Source organism: Anastrepha obliqua, chromosome 1, assembly GCF_027943255.1.
Source record: "Anastrepha obliqua isolate idAnaObli1 chromosome 1, idAnaObli1_1.0, whole genome shotgun sequence".
NCBI classification, from domain to species: domain Eukaryota; kingdom Metazoa; phylum Arthropoda; class Insecta; order Diptera; family Tephritidae; genus Anastrepha; species Anastrepha obliqua.
Genome location: NC_072892.1, coordinates 81,153,967 through 81,172,444, shown reverse-complemented (window position 1 = coordinate 81,172,444; position 18,478 = coordinate 81,153,967). Strand labels below are relative to the sequence as shown.

Genomic DNA, 18,478 nt, shown 5'->3' with positions numbered 1-18,478 from the left:
CGCTTAAGGTTCTTTAGTGTGCCTTTCGGGGATAGCCTGAAGTAGCTCTCCTGCCTAGATTCCGTTTCTCTCATCCACTACGTCAACATCGCAAGACGGCTGTAGATGGTTTTTCGGACTTTAAGTTGTAAAAGTTTTCCCAAGTGGTGGTTTACATTATGGTATCAAAACGGCGCTCTAGTGCTACTTGTAGTGTGTCCATGGTACTCTTGCCATCTAGCCTCCCTATCTACCTAAGTTATTATTTTTCTCGGTGATTCGGTCGCATTTGGAAATTGCGTTGTTTATTTGAATACCGTCTTATCAGATGGCCATAAATAGGGCAGAACATGTACAGAAAGTATTTCGCAAATTCGCACTTCACTGTTTAAACTTTTTGGATCCCTTGCCGTCGGGTTCTTATCGCCTAATGTTCTTAAATGTCAAGTCTCTTGACACACCTATATCCGTACTGTGGCTATCTTTTACTTACGACTTTATTAAGTGGACGAATACCTGTAAACGGCGATATTTTCCCTGATTTTCATTAAAATTATTTAAAATGAAGAAGTCAATATATTTTTTTCAAAATTGCCATACAGTTTATCTATACATTAAAATTATTTTCAAAAATGGTTTTTAGTTTAATCATTTAAAATTGCGGATGTACACTCAATTCTTCCAAGAATGTCGCAGACCTGAATACAAAAAACCAAATTTTTTTTGTTTATTAATAAAAAATTCGCGAAATAAAATTCTTAAAAAAAAATGAATTTGGGGCTTCCATTTTTTTGTAGAAATGTGAGAACGCAATATGCCTATAATGCTCCCATTTATCGTACCATTAGGGAATTTAATACCCCAAGCAATGCTGTGTCGCTGAATTACACTGTGCGACAGTGAAATTCTAGGAGACCTAGTTCAACTTGTAGGTATAGTAAAACTAAGAAAAATGGTATAGGAGAAGTTTCCAATACACCCCCAAAATCTCATTTTATGGCCATAAAACCGTTTTTCAATAGGTTGATGTGAAGAATAACTCATACCTTCGCCAATTTCCATCCGATTTCGAATTTGCTTTTTTAGTTCGAAAGAACAAAAACAAGCCTTTTTGACAGTGTGTTGACATTTTTTCTGAAATGACAACTGACGAGACTGTAGACGGAAGTATTTGGAATTTTTTTATTTTTTCTCTATTTTTTCAACTTTGACATAATTTTTATGATATTATCCGATATTGAGGATTTTTTTTTTAGTACACTACTGTTATAGTAAATTTAATTTTGCGTCGAATGAGCTATATTTAACTGTAATTGAATTAAAATTAATAGAGTTGTGTGAGTTTTAAGATTTTATTTTTTTTTTTACTAATTTGGTATGTAAGTATAGCTTACGCTAAATGGGAATAAGGACGTGTTTTGATGCGTTATTATAGATACGTAATATTAATTGGAGTGTATATGTATACATAAGAGTACACTGTACTGCACACAACAGAACTGGTTAGAACTTAAGAAAATATCTGGCATATTATAGCACTTTTTTTTCAATAGAAATATGAAAAAGCTCCCAAGTGTACCAAAGTTCACACTGTACATTGATTAACAAAAGAAGTTTGTTATTATAATTTAACCTTATTAAAAGGTCAAAGTTGTATTGTTTGTTTCATTAAAATTCAAGAGATATAAATCAAAACGTTGCCAGAAAAGTCGAACTTCTCAATATTCTCCGATGATGTGGCATCATCAGCCTTATCATAAACCAGATGATTGTTATTTTTGTAAAATGGACGTAAACGGTCATCATTATAAAACTCGAAAGCACATAAAGTATGCTGATGTTGCAACTGTTAAGAACCCCGTAGTCTTGGACGATATGATTGACTCAACTGCAGGTCATGAACTGAAGGAAGTTCAACTCATTGCTGATGATGATCAAACTGATAACAATAAACCTGATGAAGAAGAGTACTTTCCGTCTGTTCTAAGTCTTCAGAACGACACATTGTATCAAATTCAGATTTTCAGGATATTTCTCGGGATTTACTTCTATCGGGAAGACAATCTGAAACGCTCGCTTCTCGATTTAAACAATGGAATTTAGTTGACTTCAGATGAATGATGATGATCGAATTTCTTACAGAGAGGTACTCAAAACTGATGAAGAGAATGACAAATGTACCGTACCATACTAAACTCCAAAGGGCCGTTTCCAACGCATTTTTAAGTTTGGAACCAGTTCCGTTGTGTACTGCACCGTACCGCACTGCACAATACTCCAATAAATATTATGTGTTTATAATGACACTTGTTATCATTTTCATGCTTCGAAACGCATACCAAATCTCGTAGTAAAAAAAAAGAAAAAATCTTAAAACTCACACAACTCTATTAATTTTAATTCAATTACAGTCAAATATAGCTCATTCGACGCAAAATTAAATTTACTATAACAGTAGTGTACTAAAAAATCCTCAATATCGGATAATATCGTAAAAATTATGTCAAAGACGAAAAAATAGGGAAAAAATAAAAAAATTCCAAATACTTCCGTCTACAGTATCGTCAGTTGTCATTTCAGAAAAAATGTCAACACACTATCAAAAAGGCTTGTTTTTGTTCTTTCGAACTAAAAAAGCAAATTCGAAATCGGATGGAAATTGGCGAAGTTAGGAGTTATTCTTCACATCAACCTACTGAAAAACGGTTTTATGGCCATAAAATGAGATTTTGGGGATGTATTGGAAATTTCTCCTATACCATTTTTTTTAGTTTTTCTATAGCCACAAGTTGTGCTAGGTCTCCATAAAAATATATTTAATTTTTTTTTTTTTTTGTCACACAGTGTTATTTGTAATCATTTCAAGATATTTTGTACTCTATTCTGTCAGTAAACTTGTTAAACCATAGACATAATAATAATAAAAAAATTTAGTTTTTCTCCTTAATATCTGCAAAAATACATGCCATTAAGCTGTGACAGCTCTCAAAATATAATAAAAACCTGCTAATGAAAAAACGCGAATTAAAGTACTTTCTTGTTCTAGCGAGACACTAAAGATAAGCTTTGAATGACAAAATGTTACCCAACCCATTTGACTTTCTTGTGTTTGAAAACAAGTTTTATATCTAAACAAAAACATCGTTTGGTTATAATTGCAACGGCTTAAGATCTTGGTTTTTGGGATTCTTAAGATTTATGTTGCATGTCTTGTGAGGCTTACTACCCAGCTCAAAAGGGCTTCATTAATATACAACTGCTCCTAATCAGTTGAGTAATAGTTAGCCTTTGAAGCATTGCCAAAAAGCTTTATATCAACATACTAAACAATTCCCACAGTAAACCGAAGAATTCAGCAAAATTCTTGTTAAACGTTGCTCCACCCAGCCATATTGAACTTGATATGTAGTTTGTATGTGCGTAGATGTATGTGCATATGTATGTTTGCATGTGCATACTCGGCTGCAGAACCTACGCTCAGCTTCTGCAGTAATCTTCTACACGCTTTTCAGAATAAATGTTCGTGGGCCGTACTGATGGATTTATTTTAATTTGTAGCCGCTTGCCCACGCACACACGTGCACGAAGGGGCATTTGTTTTTCGCAGTGCGGTATTAAAGGAATTCGTTTAACAACTGTGTCTTACTTCCACTGCCAATCCGTTAAGGACAGTGCACGGTTGAAGGCTTCCCTAAACTTTCACAGTAAAATTCCAGAAGCTTCTTTTTGAAAAATATTTTGGTATGTAGTATTTATTGCATGAATTTATGAAGAGTTATAACCTGTTTAGCAATGAGTACTTAAAACAAAAATATCAGTACGGCAAATGGCTATGAGCAAAAGCCATGTTTACTGTCGAAAACGGCGCAGGCTAGGCGGCAGGTATTCATGTGATGGTATTGGGTTAGCAGGCAGGTACTGAAAGGCGGGACCAGGTGGGACTGATGCAGCGACTGGCACCCGCGAAGCAAAATTTAGCACTGGGGCTATACCTTCGTTGGAATTACGCGTTGAGCCGGGCAGACCATTATATTGGTGTTGAATTGCGAGCTGAGCGTTTATGGCATCCTGTGGTGTACGGTATTTGACAAAGTGCACTTGTGGTACGTTTTTCGGCTGTGCGTTCTGTAATTGTTGCGTCAAGCTGCCGATGTCAGCTTGTTTGGTAAGCACATAAATGGCGGTTTTCTCATCTGCTGCTTGTTTGGCTAAGCTGAGGGCGGCATTTTCTACAGCCGCGTTGTGTGGTGCCTTGATAAAGACAACGCGCAAACTTTTCTTCAATGCACTGGCAACTTGTTGGTGGCCAGCAATCACTTCTTCAGGCGCCGAGTAGCTGTAGAACTCTTTCCGGTATTCTGTGTTCGCGGAAACCGGTTGTGCTGCGGCAGAGGTAGATGGAATGGATAAATCCGTACTCTTGGCTCCGGGCGTGAAGGAAAGTCCTTGCTCAGAGTGTGGCACAGGATGGTAGTTGTAGCCTAGTTTATCGGCACAGGCTACGGCCAGTAAGCAAACGGCCTGAGGAATTGAGGAATGTAATGAGAAAATTTTATTAACAAATTGTATTTACATATATGTCTATAAGTAGCTACTCAGGCCGTCGTAGACGAACCGGCTGGTGCATGACTACCATTTGGTTTCCTCGAATACGAAACTCGGCACTGCTCGGCAAGTATTGACAAACCTACAATAGTATTTCTGCATACAAATAATATTTAAAAACAAGTAAAGAAATGCTAACTTTGGTCGGGATGGAACTTTATTTTTTTGTCATATTTTATTAGCTACAGAAAGTTTAGGCTTTTGTCCGAGCTCTAATATTAATGCCATATCTAAATGGAGTGGGGAGCAAGTAGTTATTGAGTTACACGCCCTTACCGAAAATGGATGCCCACTAGTCCACTATATCGAACTTGAGTCGTACGTATTTTTATTGGCTCCGCTTTCGCCTTATTCATAACAGAGATATCATTTTTTTTCTGGAAATTATCGTTATAAGGAAGTTGGGCGTAGTTATTTACCGATTTTAATATTTTCAAAACCAAACTACCTTAGATAAAGAGTAATTTGTGTCCAGGCTTATATGAAATATGTCAATATGTTCACAATGGGCTTCGAAATCGAATGCACCTAATACTTTTCATACACAAACTCACTCGACTACGGTGACGGGAAAAATAAACATTGCAAAATATAATTTTCTACTTTATAAGTCACCAATTTAATTTTTTAAAGTTATGTGAAGCTTTACAAAACTATTTTTGATTTGCACTTACGATGAGGTTTCTCATTATTAATACTTTTGGATGAATCCCGAAACACTGGGTGTTGTCACTTAACAATACAAAAGAAATGTGTTGAGCCTACTTCGTTTGCAACGCTTTTTATACAAGTACAAAGATTGTTTACAATTTTTGTAAGTAAGGCAAGCCCCATATATAGTGTGACGAGTTAAGCAATACGCAGATAGGAACGCTATTTAAATTGGAATGTAAGTTCAAGTTCAACAATATCGTCAACATAATATTGCAAAAGAAATGTTTGGCATATCTAAGCCCACTTAACTAAATACCTAAACAATTTAAACAAAAAACATTAAAAATGCACACAATAACTGACTTAAAATGTAAACCCTTGTCGGATAGAGCAGTCTGATAGAGGCAAATCATCCCAGCAGGAAAAACTACTAGTTATGAACAAGAATAATACCAGTTCACTTTCAGCTCGACCAGTTCGTGCTCTATCTTTTTTCTAAGTTAGCAAGTGGTGATGCCCTACAAAGTGTGAGTATCAGCAAAATAGATGCTCGTGCATGCCAAAAAATTTAAATCCGACATGTTTCTAAAATAACCAATTTTAGACCAGTTATAATATAAAAAATACATCACTTTCATTCCTTTTCAGCGTTTTAAAATATTCTATTTCATATTAAAGTGTATCCAGAATAGGTTTTTTTAATTTTTTTTTTAATTACAATTTTAAAAAGTCTTCTATATATTTCATTCAATTACCCCTTGTTGCAACTACCAAGTAATATTTTTATATCAATTAGAATGCGAAATAACTTATATAAAAATACTGTAAGACAGCTAACATCTGTTAGACCGTTTAAGTGCCCGGCGTTGCTCATCTGGGTGGGTAAGACGCCGATCCTCGGGGTTGGCATTTTTTCGAGCCTTTTGGGGTTAGTTGCAGCATATTGCTTCAGGACTTGAGACACCCACGTAATATTAAGGTCACGATGTAGGTCAGTGTTCCTCACATACCATTGTGCCTTTACTGCCCTTTTTATAAATTTATTTTAAAGTCATTGAATTTTTCCAGTATGTTTATTTTGAATGTGAGAGGTGAACTTCTTCCATAAGCCAATTTAAATTTTGTATTTAAAAGTTTAATTCCGCATTGATGTGCTCTTTCTAGCAGAGTTTTGCATCAAGCGTCATTCCTAAATACTTCGCAGTATTTAAGAGAGGGATTTGCGTGCCTGATATGTACAGGGTTGGCCATATTAAACTGACCCATTGAGTAACCCTATAACTTTTTACTGTAATTTGAAATCTAAGGTTTACGTCAACAAGCCAAAGACACTAGGCGCACTTAAGGCCAATATCCGACGGGAAATAGCCGCCATATCGGCCGAGACGCTGGCCAAAACTATGGAAAACGCCGAAAAACGGGCACATTACGCTATACGAGCTAAGGGCGACCACTTGCGCGATATCATATTCAAAAAGTGATGTAAACGAATCTCCTTGAACTAAATTAAATGTTTTTCACAATGAAACACAAAAAAATGTTTCTTTTTCCATATTTTTTTAATAATCACATGGGTCAGTTTAAGATGGCCAACCCTGTACATATCCAAATACGTGCTAAAGGCGACCACTTGCGCGATATCATATTCAAAAAGTTATGTAAACGGATCTTCTTGAACTAAATTAAATGTTTTTTACAATGAAACACAAAAAAATGTTTCTTTTTCCATATTTTTTTAATAATCACATGGGTCAGTTTAATATGGCCAACCCTGTACATACCTGGAGGACAATGTTGGATTTTTTTTATTGGTAAAATCTACATGGATTGATTTAGTGTCATTAAGTTTTATACGCCACATGATAGTCCATTCAATGATTTTTTTAAGGAGCTTCAGGAATTTACGAGTGGACTGAGTCACATTAATAGCTAAAATTCACGTATCATCAGCGAGGGTTGACGCCATGCTATTTTTAGAGATCGGAAGGTGAACTGTGATAAACACATAAAGTATAGATCCAAGGATAATTGTTAAACTGCGGTATTTATTAGCTTCAGTCTTGAATAAGTGCCATTGCGTTTTATTCTGAAGTATCGATTGTTTAGATTCAAAGTTAAAATGTCCGAAAATTCCTTTGGAAGTAAGATCTTTACCTTATGAAGTAGTCCGTAATGCCATACATTATCGATGGCCTGTGCAACATCGATAAATGTGGAAGAACATACTTCCTTCTTCTAAACTGGTGATTAGGAATAAGACTGCTTCAAGAAGTCATTACGAATCTATGATCCAAGATTTTTGTAATCATAGATTTAATAAAGAAATAATAAAGAAAGTAAAGAAAGGAAATAATGAAGAAATTACATTTCTTTTGAAAAATCTAATAAAGAAATATAATAGTATGCATTTTAGGGATTACATAGCGTGTGTCTTGATGTTGTTCCACAAATAGGGGCAACCGCTATTAGAAAAAACTTGTTCTTCATTTTGGTCTTTCACCTACGTTCTGTCTGAATTCTGAGTGGTAGTCACGCATCAATTCAATTGGCTACGGCGGCCTTTTTAGGAATTAATTATATTTAAGGTTTGAATTCATATTTATGTATCCGATTGTTGCGAGAATTTTTCTGCGATAGCCCTTTGCTTTTCTTAATTGCATTTCTACTTCGTTGGTGCTGGTAAAGCTTATTATAAATTCTTCAATAAAATACGATAATTAAAATACATATCTACATTTATCTTGATATGATGTAAAAGGTCATTCATTACCCATTAGCATAAGTATTTTATTCCAAACAGTCGTAGAATCTTGCCGACTCAATATCCTTTCAACATCCAATGCATTGGTGCGATCTATTTATCCAAAAGTTATCAACATGTTTCCTGACAAATTGGTCATTTTACTACTGGTATTATTCTAGTCAATAGCATTAGTACGATTTGCTCTATTAAATATCAGTATCTGAACTATATATATATATATAATATTATATATATATTATATTATATATATATCTGAACTAGAATATTTACATACTAGTCTGGCTTTTCCCTACAGGTGCATCGTGGGTATATGTCATTACATACCTCTACTTATACATACATACATATTCATCAAAGAATGCGGTTGGAACAGGAGTATTCATTATAATGAAGCGGAAAGGCAAATCAACATTTTACGTACACATGTATGTATGTATATACGTTCATAAATAGCACCGCTGTCTTGTTATTGCCTCAATTGTGGTTGCCTTTGGAATTTTGTTTAAATTGTCCACATATTCCCTTTAACTTATGTATATTGGTTACAGCCATTAGTAAATTAAGTAAACGACTCGAGAAATTTGGATTAAAACTATGAGCAGTCATGGTTGCCGAAGGTGATCCATTTATAACAAACAGGTAAATACCTTGAATGCATTGACAATCTAGCTGTTAAATGGCTTTCAGATTAAAAAACACTTTTTCATAAATAAATTATCGGTAACCCTTTTAGTACACAACTTTAAAATAATTTTTCCATTATTTTGATATTAAATTTGTAATTTTTGTAAGTGTTTTTAAAACTTGAAGCGAATTTATCACTTCAAAAGACCGTTTAAAGCGTTTGAGAGAGGAAAGAGTCTTAGACCTTACCACACGATAACACATATCACTCAGGGCTATTAGTGTAAAGTAAACGAATTTTTGGCCAATCAATCAATTTAAATAAGTAATATTCATATTTATTGACCAATTCGTGTTACTTTTTTACCAAATGTGAAAAATGAGTCACCGCACGTTTTATACAGCCAGTTATTTCCAAATAAAAAAGTGACTATGCTTGTACAACGTTTTGAAATATATAACATCAATTTACTTCCATATTAGGTGCTGCACTACTTTTTACACGATGTGTAAATCTGTGGTGAAAGTTAAATAAAATGGCATTTAAATAGGCAACCCAAAAGTATTACTTTGTCCTTCTACAAATCATCCCTTTGAATGGCTGCATTTTTATTAGTGGCTATTAAATTAGTAAAATTTTTATGCAACTACGTATATATGTATTTGAGTCTCACAAAATATTAGGTAGTCGAAAAAGTCTTTTCGTATTTTGTCAATAGATGTCGTTGGAGTCATCTATCTCCAGTGCTACCAATCACATTGTGTCATATCATATGGTGTTAGAAAGGCGACATTTTAAGCTTCATTTAACGAAAAAAAAATTTAATTCGGAGAAGTTGAAAAAAAGTTATAGCTGTTCAAAAATGAGTGAAAATAATGAAGAAATTCGCTATATTTTGAAATTTTTGTATAAAAAAAGGAAGAATGCCACGCAAGCCACCAATGAAATCTGTGAAGTTTACGGAGAAGATGCTGTATCAGTTAGTGTAGCACAACAATGGTTCGCTCGCTTCCGTTCTGGAAATTTCGATGTGAAAGATGCACCTCGCTCCGGTCGACCTATCGTCGAAAAGGTCGATGAAATTATTTAAAAGATTGACCAGGACCGTAACATAAGCTGCCATGACATCGCCAAGGCACTAAACATTCATCATCAAACGGTTTTGAACCATTTAAAAAAGGCTGGTTACAAAAAGAAGCTCGATGTTTGGGACCACATGAATTGTCTGTGAAAAATGTAATGGACCGAATTAATATCTGCGATTCTTTGCTGAAACGAAATGAAATCGCACCATTTCTGAAGCGAATGGTAACAGGAGACGAAAAAGGGATCAAATACGACAATAATGTGCGAAAAAGATTATGGTCCAAGGGTGGTGAAGCTCAACAAATGGTCGCAAAGCCAGGATTGACGCCTCGAAAGGTTATGCTGTGTGTTTGGTGGGATTGGAAAGGAATCATCCACTATGAGCTGCTCCAGCCTGCTCGAACGATTGATTCTACACTTTACTGTCAACAACTGATGAGATTGAAGCAAGCAATCGAAAAAAAACGGCCAGAACTGATCAGCAGAATGGGCGTCGTCTTCCATCAGGGCAACGCTAGGCCACACACATCTTCGATGACTCGGCAAAAACTGGGAGGGCTTTGCTGGGAAGTTTTGATGCATCCACCATATAGCCCTGACCTTGCATCATTGGACTACCATTTGTCACTGCAGAACTCCCTTAATGGAGTAAAGTTGGCTTCAAGAGAAGTCTGTGAAAATTACTTGTCGCAGTTTATCGCCAAGAAACCACAAAAGTTTTACACTGATGGAATAATGTCTCTGGAAGAAAAATGGCAAAAGGTGGTCGAATAAAATGGTACATATTTGGTTTAATAAAGTTCATTATAAATATAAAAACAAATGAGTTCAAGTTTGATTAGAAATACGAAAAGACTTTTTCGACTACCCAATATAACCCGTGGGCTGAAAAGTCCTGGGACTTTGTTTAAAATTAAAAAAATAAACATTAACGTAATTTCCATCAAGAACAACACAATCATTCTAGAGGCTCTCTAACATTTCAACAGCACTTTTTTAGCACGATTTATCTTTTGCCTCAAAATAAGCCTCAGTTTCAGCGAGAACTCTTCATTCGAGTGAAATTTCTTACCGGCGAGCATTTTCTTTAGGTCTGTGAACAGCCAATAGTCGCTGGGAGCCAAATCTGCCTAATACGGTGGATGTGGGAACATGAATTCCATTCATGCAGTTTTGTCACTGCTCAGAAAAATCAACACGTTCTTGTGAGCACACGTGGCACCCACTTTCAACAGAGCTTTCTCATAGTCAAATGCTCATGCAATATAAAGCCAACACCTTCTTTTGATATCTTTATGATGTCAGCTAACGCACGCAACTTCACCTTTCGGTCATTAAAAACGATTTTGTGGATTCTTTCATGTTTTCTGGTGTTACCGTCTCATTTGGACGATCACAGCGTTGTGCATCATCGGTGTCTCTACAACCACATTTGAAGTCAGCAAACCATTGTTTTATTGTTGTTTGTGATGGGGTCCCCATAACACTGTCCGGATGGCCTCGTAGACCTCGGTTTTCCCGGCATTACAGATTTAGCCAAACTATTATCAGACATGCGTAGCATGTGATTTTTCCACTCCTTCTCCGTCTTTGGCTCTATATGACAATGTCTTGCGTGTCTCGTATCTCTCTAATATCTTCGTTTCGCATAAGATCTTTGCGAGAATGTCCTGTGATTGATCGCAATATTGCCATCTCAACGGTGGTCATTTTAATTATGGTCACAATTTTAATTACATCTATAAGCAAAACGCTAACAAAAGCTTTTGTTAGTCGATACAACATAAAAAAAGCTTTTTTTATATTCAGTAGCCTTTTCGACGAGTTGGCGCAAAATAAAGTTGGTATCTACTGTCGATCTGTTCCGTCTGAATCCTTGTTGCGCTTCTGCAATGTCAATAATAATTTCAGAAAAGCGTTTCAAAGCCGAGCAGGTATAGAAACCCGGCCTGGAGTAACGTTCGCTCAAATGTTTATAACTTTGTCGATTCGATTCCGAGCGACTAGAAATTTTGATATAGTGTTTGTGAGATATTATGCATTCATTTAAAGTAAAAGTCATTGTACTTTTTTCATATCGTTGAATACATTTTAGAGTAAAATTCAGTAAAAAAAAATCCAAGTGGCAACCGTGGCGGTGCTTCAATAAACCGGCAATATTTTTGTTTGTTGTTTTTTCTGTTGATTCAGTTTAGGATTTTTATCTGTTTTTAAGGCATATTTTTCCATGCACCGCCCTCAGCTTGTTCGTCATTTATGCATCTGGCTTTATTTTAACGCATTTTTATGTCATAAATATGCATTAGCATGAGCAAAGTTCCAGCCTCGGTCTCTTGGTTCATTTACATCCCGCATACACTTATAATACTCGCATATATACTCGTACATACATAAAACTTGTGGGAACGAAATGGAAAATCAGTACTCGTGTAACACTAGTAACTTGTATGAAAATTTTCTAGTTCAGTACGTTAAAAAATGCGATGCCGTATGACGGAAAAGATACAAGAGATAAAAATACTACTCAACGCAATGATTTATATAACACCTTTTAAAATTATTAAAACATACAAATTATAATTTTGAAATGTATTCAAAGTGGAAAATTTTGGCGTTGAATTGTTTAAATTGTTGTGTGTTCGGTTATTTATAACATTTAAAAAAATTTTTTTTAAATTATTTACGATAGATAAAATTTGTTTTAACACGAAATTTTCAACACGAAATGTTAAACTTTGAAAAATCTTAAAGTTATTTATTTTTTCTTTTTAATTTCTTCAGTCTACTCCTTATAATGCTCAATTATACACATTTTTAGAAAATTTACGACAATATCCAAAATACTGGGATCACTTGATATGGAACTGCTTTGGACTCTTGTTACAAAAATCGCTTCAAACTCCTTTCGACTTTCTGTAAGTGATAGCTTGTGGTCCGGAATAAGCTCCAGCTATGGAAGGAACACTTCTCTAAACTGCTGAATGGTGGTAGCAGTGGAAGTCACAGAGAAGTTAATCATCATTCACGTCCAGTTAGCCACAATCACGAGATGCAATACAGCAATAATGGAAAAACAAGGGACAAGCCGGTGTAATTCGATACCGGAAAATGATATCTACATTTTCATTGACAAACAGGTGGCGATAAAATCCCTCGCAATGCAGTCGAGAAACTGCTCTTAAAATTTCGCACATGCCTTAACGAGATGACTGAGTAATTTGGCCCAAATGTGACTTGGGTTTCTGGCCCACTTCCACACTTCCTAACGAGAATATTCAATATGATATTAGTATACGCCTACAAACATATAAGCTTCTTATTTTGAGAGTTTTTTAAGAAAGTGATTGTTGTCGGCTCTCCATGCTAAATGCATAGCACTGCTGTTAAGCCAAAACAATTATAGCCTTAGTAAGCTGATTTCTTTTATAACGGGGCACACGCTAGGAGGCAGGCACAGCTTCCGACTTCTGTCTATACGAAGAAAAGCAGAAGAGGATCTCGCATCTTTTGTCCCACTGTCCTGCTCTTTCCAGACGTGGATTCACCACTTTAAAGATCAGAACAAGTTCCGCATACGCAATCACAATGGACTATGAGCCTGGGTGTGTCCCATCATTGACAGCCACTACATCTTAACCTAACTTATCAATAAGTCCCGTGCTATAATTATGAAACGCATTTTATGTAGTGAGATTAGGTGAGGTGAGTTTAGGAGAAATGTGGCGGTTTGAGTTTATCGATGTCAAAAAACTTAAACTCAAAAATTAATTTTAGTTATTATATAAAATTATCATTATTTTTAATGAAAAATGTAAAACTCGAAAAATAATGTTTATTTCTGATCGAAAAACTAAAATAAATAATTTACCAGTAGGCCGAGCTCATTCGCCTCTTTGTGGTGTGCGTGCTGTTGTTATTCCTCAAATGGAGGGACCTACAGTTTAAAGTCGACTCCGAACGGAAAATAATTTTTATGAGAGCTTTTTTATAGCAGAAATACAAACCTATGCCATTGCTTGCCGAAGGGCCACCGCTATTAGAACAAAACGTTTTCTATTATTTGATGTCCATGCACGCAGATTCGAACCTACGCATTCCAAAATGGTGGTCACTACGGCGGCTGCCCAAAAATAGCAAAATCCAAAAAATAGCAACTGAAAAAATAATCATCTTTTCTGAGCGAAATTTTTGTTGATTACATTTTCTGAGCAATACCATAAAGCCCAAACATTTGTTTTTATTATTGATCGCAAATATTAAATATGCATTCTGCATCAAATGTGACTATCACTTCTATTTACGAATTTTCTAGACAAATTACTTACACACCATACAACCTTTTCTATATTTGCATTTAATATCACCTAAAAAAAAATGTCTGCACTTCTCTATGCAACTTTAACAACTCCTTGACACGATCCGGCTGGATGTACTACTTTTTAATTATACTTCTTAATATTTTTTATTTATGTTTCGGTTTTTCCAACATAACAAGTGAAACAATTCTTCAACTAATTTAAACTTTTTGACAAACGCAAGAACAAACATAAAATATTAAAAACAAAAATACAACAAAGCTCATAAAGAGGCAACTGAGGCAAAAAACGAAAAAAACAAAACTAAAGGCAAGAATAGGATGAATCCAAAACTTTAAACAACCTCGCCTTTTGGGTAAAAGGGAAATGAAACTTTGAAGGAGGTTTTAGGTAAGAATATAAGTTTTAGGGTTGACTAAAATCTTTTTTGCATAATTTGAAAAAATAACATTGGGCTTAATGCTGCACGGTGCAGAAGAGCAAGCAAAAGTTGTTGAAATATGAGATTAAATGAAATGACCATCTTAAGGAGGATTTCAGCTTCCCTTTTTAGGTATAGCAAAAAAGTGTTAAGAAGAATAGCGTCAGCCCATGCGAAATTTTATTTAATTGAGTTGTGGACAGGATTAAAATGCTCTGACAAATTGGCTAGTCAGAGGAGCTTCACCTTTTTTTACAAATTTTAACTTGGTGCAAATAAATACTTGCACATTTGTACGTGCTATACAAACCATCCACATTCATTAAACAGAAAAATGCTATTTGGTAAAAGAAATATCTATGTAGTACATACCGAAAAAATTCCTATGTACTGTTTGAAATAAATACGTTAGATATTTCATTTTAATTATCAATATAAATAAATCCGATAAATTGCTTAAACGTCTAACTTTGTAATATAATAGAATTGAACAAATTTTATAAATTTTAATTTCCACTTGCATTTAAAAATTCGACTCTAAGCATTGAGGTGGTTATGAATATAACATAATAAGTTGAATATTACAGCCTCCCTGGAGCTAAGGGTTGACTATTTAGTAACCATTTTAAAAAATATATACAAAGTGACATCGGTAAATATAAATATATGGTATATATTTTTTAATAAAGAAATTATAATCTAGTGTGAAAATGTACTACAATATTTGTTTAATACGAATTTTTGGATTCTAAAATACAAGGCCGAATTACACAGAAGGGATTTTTTTAGTTAATTATTTAATCAGGGTAGCTGCTTGTGCGCTGGGCTTGGGAGCCACCGCTTAAACCCCCCATTTCTCGCTCTCTACGTACCGCCGCCGAAGAAGAAATCCGATTTCGGCGAGCCTTAAAAAACAATTGGCACATCGAGGAATGTCATGCTGCCGCAGAAAGAAAAGATGCTGCCTTTAGAGCCACGCTGCGATCGAGCTATGTGTGATCACTACCGGGAGCTAACAAAGGAAGAGAGTCGTATTATCAGACAGAAAAAACGAGAGGCCGAAATACGTGAGTGCGAGGAGCTCGAGATGCTGGCCAATAAGAACAACGCCCGAAAATTCTACCAGAAAGTTCGGCGGCTTACAGAAGGTTTCAAGACCGGGGCGTTTTCATGTAAGAACAAACACGGGGTTCTGGTGACTGACATCCAGAGCAATCTTAAATTATGGAGGGAACACTTCTTGAACCTGGTAAATAGTGGCAGCTGCGCATGTGACAGAGAATGTGAAGATCCCGATACCCCAATCGTTGACGACGAAACTGTCGTTCCACTACCCGGTAGTGACGAGATGAGAATAGCGATACATGCCTGCCAATTGGAATTTAAGTGTGCTCTGCCCAATCCAAAGGGTGATCCTGTAATCTGTGCCAATTACCACGGGATTAGTCATCTAAATATCGCCTTTAAGGTTCCAGCGAGCGTATTGTGTGAAAGGCTGAAGCCCACCGTCAACAAACTGACTGGATCTTATCAGTGTGGCTTCAGACTTGGAAAGTCTACCATCGACCAAATATTCAAAATACGCGAAATTTTGGAAAAGACCCATGAAAGGAGAATCGACACACATCATCTTTTCGTCGACTTCAAAGCTGCATTCAACAGTACGAAAAGGAATTACTTATATGCCGCGTTGTCTGAATTTGGTATCCCCGCAAAACTAATACGGCTATGCAATATCACGTTGCGCAATACTAACAGCAACGTCAGAATCGGGAGGTACCCTTCCGAGCCATTTGATACCAAACGAGGTTTGAGACAGTGTGAGTCGCCTATCGTGTGACTTCTTTAACCTGATGTTGGAAAATATCAAACAGGTGTTGTTATATTGAATCATCGGCCTTAACAACCACAAAATGGGTCTTTTGGTGAACGAGGACAAAACGATGCACCTCATGTTATGAAGCAAGCAGTCGGCGCCCTCACATATCGGCACCCACTATTGACCGTTATGATTTCGAGGTTGTAAAAGACTGCATTTGTTTAAGAACTGAAATCCAACGAAGAAACTCTCTTGCCCACAAGTGCTATTTTGGACTAAGTAGAGCATTGAGTAACAAAATTAACACTCTACAAGGCTCTCATCATCCCCATCCTAACGTATGGCGCAGAAGCGTGGACGATGACAACATCCGTTAAAGCGACGTTTGGAGTATTTGAGAGAAAGGATCTGCGCAAGATTTTTGGCCCTTTGTACGTTAGCCACGGCGAATATGGCGTATCGTGTATACAATCGCTCCGGCAAATTATATTTAAAACAAATAAAAATAAAGATGTATTAAACCTTTGTTGATGATTAACCGAAAAAATCAGTGTTAAATACATGTAGTTGAAACATAAATTTTTTTACATAAAGAGATCAATGTTAAACAAATAAATTTTATTTTAACAATAGAAAATGTAACACTTCTTACAGATTACAAAGAAAACAAATTTGAGAATGACTAGAGGCTAGTTAAACAATTCATTTAGTAACATTTGAAAATAATATTCTGTAAAAGAAAAATCAAATTTAAATTTTCTAGTTTCACTCATAGTTTTCGAGTTCGGAGCATTGGAAGCATACTTAGTTCTAACCCTACCCAACCTGAAACTAAAAATATTGAAATATTTTTCTAGTAAAGATAGGCCTTTCGCCGCATTCATCATATCCGTGGTGAAAAGAATCCAGGAGGTGTGTCCAACATCAGGCCGTTAATCGGCCCTCAGTGATTTGCCATCTGAACAACGACTGATTTGACAAGCGTAAGACCACGTGTGAAATTAGTAGACTTAATTCTACTGCCGAATCCCCTATGGTGTGACAGCCGAAGTTACTCTCACAAGTTTTCGCACAGCCAACCTTTTTAATCTATGATCTTAGCAGCAAATCGTCCTTCTATCCTCGAACGTTTTTTGTTTAATGAGCAAGAACTGGATAAATTTGAATAAGTTAAATGCAAACAACTAAAGCATACCGGACAAAAGCTTTCAAGACTCAGTGAAGTCTACTAGTATGGTATCCAATATAAAAACGGGCATTCTACCTTAGTAAGTACAAGAGAGGTACACAACAGTTTGAGATATACCAAAAAGTCTGAATTGAAATCTAAATAAGTACAGAAAGTTAAGGACAGCGACCACTTCAACATTATTTTGCTACCGAAAGTGCTGACGCTAGAGCAACAAAAAAATATGTATTAAAATAATGCATCACTTGATGCACCTGCACAGCAGCCAAAAATGAACAACAGATTTCCTAGAATTGCAGCGGCAGCATCAACGGTTACCAAAAGCTTATGTTAAAATATTGAATAAAATCAGACTCAATTTGGAGTTCCAGTTGAGAAAGTTGAGTGTTATTCGCCAAAACTCAGCGATCTACAACTTTTCTTAAAGGAAAATTAGCGTGATATATGAATCGCAATTTAACTAATAAATTCAAATATACAAAATTTTTTTTTTAAGTACAGTAGGTTCTGTTTTTATGCGGCTTTTTTTAATGCGGTTTTGAAATAGTGCGGTTTTTTTTTTTAATTACAAAATGCATGTCGACCTATCGGGAATTGTACATATAAACAAGATTCTAAACCAGCTAAGCAAAAACTCATCACAGATTACATCAGAAATGCTAACCCTACAAGTATGGAACCGCCTGCATAACTATCTAGATCAGACGTGTACATTTCCTCAAGTGACGAAAGTGATTTTACGCCAAGTCCTAAACGAACGCGCAACATGCGGGTATTGTCTGATTCTATTTCTGACGATGTAAATTTATTTTTCGATTCTGACGTTTCTTAAATAAAGATATAATTTTCAAAAATACAATATTTTGTTTGTGCGATTTTATTTAATTATTTCAGATTCATGCGGTCTATGGAACGTATCTATAGTTATAATATGGGACTAGTGCCCTTTTTTATGCGATTTTATTACATTATTTCAGATTTATGCGGTTTTAGCACTTTTGAAACGTATCTATAGTTTTA

At 35.6% G+C, this 18,478-nt stretch overlaps 1 protein-coding gene across 2 annotated transcripts; it reads right to left on the bottom strand.

The window, feature by feature from the left end:
* Positions 1–3,750: 3,750 nt before the first annotated feature.
* Positions 3,751–4,638, bottom strand: LOC129253062 (uncharacterized). Of its 2 annotated transcripts, none has more exons than XM_054891301.1 (2): positions 4,595–4,638; positions 3,751–4,500 (listed from the first exon to the last, which is right to left on the bottom strand). In XM_054891301.1, exons 1-2 carry the CDS (start codon positions 4,613–4,615, stop codon positions 3,829–3,831), a joined length of 693 nt encoding a protein of 230 aa, XP_054747276.1. In that variant the 5' UTR covers positions 4,616–4,638; the 3' UTR covers positions 3,751–3,828. The 2 variants fall into 2 exon arrangements, 1 of the variants encoding a protein (XP_054747276.1); XR_008583694.1 differs by having other exon boundaries at positions 4,419–4,500; positions 4,553–4,637.
* Between the last annotated feature and the right edge of the window lie 13,840 nt (positions 4,639–18,478).